Genomic DNA, 5,931 nt, shown 5'->3' on the forward strand with positions numbered 1-5,931 from the left:
TATTTTATATTTTTGAGTAAAACAAATATTTTTCATCGATAATTTTTTTTAAATTAGTATATTAATTACCGCATTAGTATAGTTAAGAATATTTTTTAGACATTGAGTAATTCAAAGTTGTCCAAATTACAAATTGGCACCGTATAAAACAGGGGAATTCCCCAGCAGTGCAAAACGATTTACAGTGGCTGTTTGTTATGTGACGTCACAAACTCGGCTCCGTCGATCGTCGATCGCTTCCGGAAGCTAACTAACGCATAAACTACACTCGCAATTAAAAAATTAACACGTTTGTGCTAGCTTTAATATATTGTGTTACTACAACAGTCCTCGTTTGGTTCCTAACGGGACGTTGAGGATTATACCAAAGAAGAAGAAGTGTAAATTAGTCTACTCGAGACTGGTGTTGCCCATATTTTGTAAGCGCGCGCTGCACTGAAGGGATGGAGCTGGAGTGATGGAAATGCAGGCTATTCTTCAGTTAAAGCGCGAATCAAATTGCAGCAGAGACAGGGACGGGCCGAGGCCGAGTAGGAATGAACTTACATGTACACGTAACGCAGGTAATCTCCGACAGTACCCAAGGCCAGGCTAGACTAACGTTACACTTCAGGTTTGACCACGGCCACGCCCTTGGAATTTTTCATCGGAATTGCTGGGTGTTCCTAATCCTAGTTCTAGAGGTTGCTGCCCTATTCCTGTGCCAGTATAAAGGCAATCACTGTAATCACCGCCGATAATACCAAACAACAACAACATTTGATCAAAGTCAAACTGAATTTAAAGGATGACAGATCAATTTTTGAAGTTTTAATACATTAATTATGGTTTATAAATTTCAAATTCAAACCTGTTCATTCCACTTTCTAGAAAATGATTGAATCAAAGTCAAAATTGTGTGCCTTACTTATTGGCATCAGCAAACTTCTCTCGAGGGAGAATGTGCAACAACTTGTCTTCGTGACGATGGAACTCATTGAAAATAGGCAACTTTCAGAAAAGTGTGAGGAGTCAGGAAACGCCCTCCCGCTTTTCCAAGCAATGAGGGATAGGGATCTTTACACTCACACTAACCCATCTTTACTACTTGAACATCTGAAAACCATAGGCAGGCAGGATGCTGTGATGATGCTGCAGCAAGAAATGGGTGTTCCATCACAAAAGAGTAAGCTTTATCATATTTGGATTAAGTCATTTAAGGTTTTAAACTCCCATTTAAAAAGAGTTGAAAAAAAAAGGAAACAAAATTCATTTATATTTTTATTATAGTTATTTTTTGTGTGGGGGAGGGGGGGGGGGTGGGAATTGGTTTGGTGGCGGTTGTTTTTCAAATTTATCAAAGAAAGGAGTTTCCTCTTTGTAATTGTTTTCCTCCAAATCTCTAGTTTTACTGGTTTATTTTTTAATGGGTGGGGGCATAACTGGCCACAATTTGGCATTTCCAAGTTGAAAATGTAGTTGTATATAATCAAGCAATTAATGAATGTAGTAAGCACAATAAAAGATATATATATAGAAGAGGCGAGTTGGCTCAGTCGGTAAAGCGTCTGCCTGTCGAACCAAAGATCCCGGGTTCGACTCCCACCCAGGCGGATGACTGAAGCCTGCGTTGTGTGTTAACGTTAGCGGATGACTGAAGCCTGCGTTGTGTGTTAACGTGCCCCTTTCTTGTTCATAGATGCAGGTTATGTCAAGTGGAAAACACTCCGTCCCTCGGATAGGATGTTAAATGGAGGCCCCGTGTACAGGAGAGTCACAACCCTTGCACGTTAAGAACCCATTGCACTATTCGTATAAGAGTAGGGGGAAACCCCGGTGTAATGGTCCACCTGCATACCCCAACCAGGCCGAGTATACGGCATCTGCAAGAATCTTCAGTATTGAACGAGGCAGATTATCTTGCAGAAGAAGAAGAAGAGGTCTGTGCATTATGGCTTTTCACTTTTTTAATGTTACACTTTTGTATCCTTCACTATACAGATCACTCTGCTGACCAAGTGCAGGGAGCAATGTGGTCTCCAGCCCCCGTGGCATGTCACGCTCAACTGAATGGTGACTTCAAAGATGGTGCATGTAATGTAGACACCGACATGGTTCCTTTCAATCAAGGATGTACTGGTGGCACTAAAGAACCAGAGGCATCTCTACAAGGAGATGCGACCTCTCCGAGCAACTTTCCAGACATTCCTGACAGGCATCATCCAGGCTCCAAAGGAGACACCAGAAGCTCATCAGCAACATGTTTTAGATTGCAGGGTTCAGAGAGGGAGCTCACAGCTGTGACATCTGCAGGAAACTGCCCAGCTGTTCCTGAACGGCCTGTTCGAGACGGCAACAAAGGCAGAATAGGCTCATTGGCCACTGTCTCTTCCTCCGCTGGATCAGTGACACCACAAACAGCTGCACTGGCATCTTCAAGAAACCATCCTGTCATGCCCGAAATGTTTCCTAGAGAAGGCAACGGAGATACCAAAGGCTCATCGGAACATGGCCTTAGCTCTCCAGCCAGGCCAGACAGGACACATGCAACTGTAACATATATTCCAGCAAGGCCTCCTCGTGGCGGCTATGAAAACCTCCCAATCCAAGAGTCACGCAAGATCTTCACACCTGCAGTACTGCCGCAGACTGCTAGACCAGATGAAACTCATACAATCCATGTGCAGCAGCATTATCCTGTAGGACTACACAGACCATTAGGCCTAGGCCAGGGTAAGCTTGAATCAGAGATTAATTTTTTTTTCTTCATCACCTTCAGATTTGAAGTAAAAACTTCTTAGATTAGCTGCCAAAGCGCAGTACAATCGATGATTATTACAGGAATTACAGTATACAGAAATAACTGTCTGATATTATTTGGGTAATATTTTAATAAAACTGACATTTGTCAACCTTCCTGATGCACAGTGGGTAACCCTTGCCGCATTGATAACAGGAATATAATTACCTTTCAAAATATTGAGGAATATGCCTGGTAAAATGCAACATTAAAAAAAATACAAATTAAATGTTTTTAATCTGTATGGTAAGGCAAAACACCTCATGCCCCAACAAAATCGAGTTGACCAATACAAGAGTTTTCATTTGTTGTTATGTGTGCATGTTTATATCTGCGAGGTTATATTTGATATATCTATGAATGATTTGTATAAAGCCCTTTTCCGGCTACATGACGTAGTAAACCGTCTAATAAATTGCCTGGGGCAAAATAAAATGGTATAACCAAGGTGCACCTTGCATTTCTGTATCTTATACATGTAGCAATCAGATACTTTAAGTAGTATGCTTAGGGGCCTTTGTTATGTAATGTGCACCCTTGTGAGGTATGTTTATCTCAGGTTCCCCATTTGAGGTTCATCCACATGAAGAAGACCCTGACATCATATGTGAACAGCACCAGAGGCTTGTTTAGATATGAAGCAGTAAACTGTGGCGGTTTTAATTATAATGTGTACCAGTGAATAGCAACTGCGCCTAACAAAGGTCCTACATATATTCACTAAGCTAAACGTGCATTGGTTTACCACCTCATATCTAAACTAATTAAAACAAAAAAATAATGTTATTTCTTGCTTTCTGTGATTTTCAGGGATTGACATGATGTATCAGCCTAGCTTTGAAGTCGAGCAGCCTCGGGGAAGGCCACCCCCACTGCCAGAGTAAGTATATTAACCCATCGCAGCTAAATGTCCCCGTTTAGTGATATTTTTTTCTTATCTTTTGATCCAGAATGCTTTGAATTAAAAATTGTGCTTGAGTAGATGGGGGAATATTTACTGGACAATTTGATTCCATTTCTGTTGCAGTACATTGTGGCGTTCATGAATAGGAGCGGTTTAATTCAAGATAAATCCTTAAAGTCTCTAAATCAGCAATGCAGAGCGAAATTTATGATCCCTATTTTCATGTTCAAATTGTTGATTTTTTTGGGTGGTAATTTTCATTTACACTGTTTCAAATGGTTAATGGTGGTGGTTATTTTACCTGACTGCTAAGAAAGCATAAATGCTTGTAAGTAAGCAACCAGATGGCCGACAGAAAGAGAAAGTGATAGAATGATAAAAACAAAGAATAACATAAGACAAGGTGATAGAAAGAAGAAACAAAGAATAGTAAAAACAAAGAATAACATAAAAGAAGGTAAAAGAAGGAAGAAACAAAGAATACTGGTAATATATGGAAATTAAGACAGAAAGAAAAATGATAAAGAATAGATAATGGAAAGATAGAGAAGATAAAAGAAGGAAAAACAAGGAATAACATAAGGAATGGTAGGAAAAAGATGATATAACGAAAGAAACAAAAAGTTCACTGTACTGCAGCAGCCACAGCATAAAACAGCTGACCAAAGGAGGTTTTTGCACCGGAGTGCCGCGCATGCGCATTACCAATTGAAACACGCTAAACCATCACTGAGCTTTTCAGTCGGTGATGTTTCAGCACAAGTCTAAACGGGTGCGCGAAACATCGTGATTTTAGGAAATGAGGTATTTGACAGTGTAAATGCGCCTAGTGATAATTTTATTATTTGTCTTAATGCATCCACAGACGTCCTCCACGAAGGCCTGAGATAACGGAGTTAGAGCTCTGTCAACTGTCCAGGCACTTTAATGCTGGAGTCATCGAACTCTTCGGCCTTGAACTAGGGTACAGCTCTCAAAGAATCTCCCAGCTGATGTACGATAGTCCACACGATGTATCCAAGGTGTTCTACCGTCTTATGGTGGAGTGGCGAAGTGCGCAGCACGGCGATTCTAACATGAGGGAGAACCTGGCCAATCACTTACGCAATATCCAGTGTATGGAACTAGCTCATGACCTGGAAGGAGGTCGATTCAGATGATAGCAGGAGAAAGAGGAGTAAAAATCAGATTCCAACAGTTTTGAAGCAAAAGAGATGATATGGAGGCATGGTGAAGCTCAGAGTGAGATCTATACCCAGTGTGTGGGATATAGCTGGTGACCTTTTCTGGTTATGTTCTGATCCTGGTCCTGATCCTCAAGAGGGATATATCGATGACCAATAAGAACGTTATAGTTCAAGAGAGAGTGTTTGTTGCATCTAAAGCATTTTGGAATTGAGTCCCATCACCGTATTGCAGTTTTTGGGAGGGACTAAGCTTATAATACCCCTTTGGATTGATTCCCAGAGTCTGATTTTGAAGGTTTCAACTGAGTTGCAGGCAACGATGCTGGGGGGGGGGGGGGGGGGGGGGGGGAGTAAATTCCAAGCCCGAATGGTTCTCGGATCAAAGGTGAGCCAAAGGTGAGGTAGGACGATTAAGATGATAGAATCATGAAGTGGCCAATTACAACTCACTCAGGGCTAGCACCCTTCTGGCCCCAAATATATGTTATACACTCAGAAGTCATACCATATGCTATTTTACATGTTATTCCATTTTGACATGTTATCCTGTACTTTACTGGTTTAACGCTTCTTTTGTAGTACCGGTAGAATAATCAAGTTTCATTTCTATTATGTGTAAAGTGTATGGAGACACCCCTGTATCATACAACACAAAAAAAATTAAGAGAGTTGCATATACATGTACATGTATTAATTTTGTGTCATATGCCAAAAATGCACCGTTCAAATAATCCAATGCAATCGTTACAGCATGTCAAAATCAGAGGTCATCCCAGTATAGAGGCATATTTACATGTTGTTCGAAGCCCTAAAGATAAACCAGATGCATGAAAAGAAAAGGCATAAATTTCTGCACATACTGTGTCTATTTTATTGCATGACTACATTGAGTTTGACGCCGGGAAATTTAAGTAGGAAAGTGTGTTTAAAATCTTTAAATTGGCAACATATTGAGAGGACCAATCATGTTTTTTCAATTGCAATTGGCAATTTGTTTCAACTTTTCATCAAATTTGCTATCCATGTAAATATTGTTTTTTGTGGAGACATTGCATTTTCAT

The 5,931-nt window shown here is 40.4% G+C and overlaps 1 protein-coding gene across 1 annotated transcript; it reads left to right on the forward strand.

The window, feature by feature from the left end:
• Window positions 1-238: 238 nt before the first annotated feature.
• Window positions 239-5,190, forward strand: LOC100893649. Its single transcript, XM_003725063.3, has 4 exons — window positions 239-1,165; window positions 1,981-2,712; window positions 3,590-3,659; window positions 4,549-5,190. The coding sequence occupies exons 1-4, from the start codon at window positions 874-876 to the stop codon at window positions 4,841-4,843; spliced, it is 1,389 nt and encodes a 462-aa protein (XP_003725111.2). The 5' UTR covers window positions 239-873; the 3' UTR covers window positions 4,844-5,190.
• The last annotated feature ends 741 nt before the right edge of the window (window positions 5,191-5,931 follow it).

This window comes from Strongylocentrotus purpuratus, unplaced genomic scaffold, assembly GCF_000002235.5.
Source record: "Strongylocentrotus purpuratus isolate Spur 01 unplaced genomic scaffold, Spur_5.0 spur5_scaffold_19, whole genome shotgun sequence".
Classification (NCBI taxonomy): domain Eukaryota; kingdom Metazoa; phylum Echinodermata; class Echinoidea; order Camarodonta; family Strongylocentrotidae; genus Strongylocentrotus; species Strongylocentrotus purpuratus.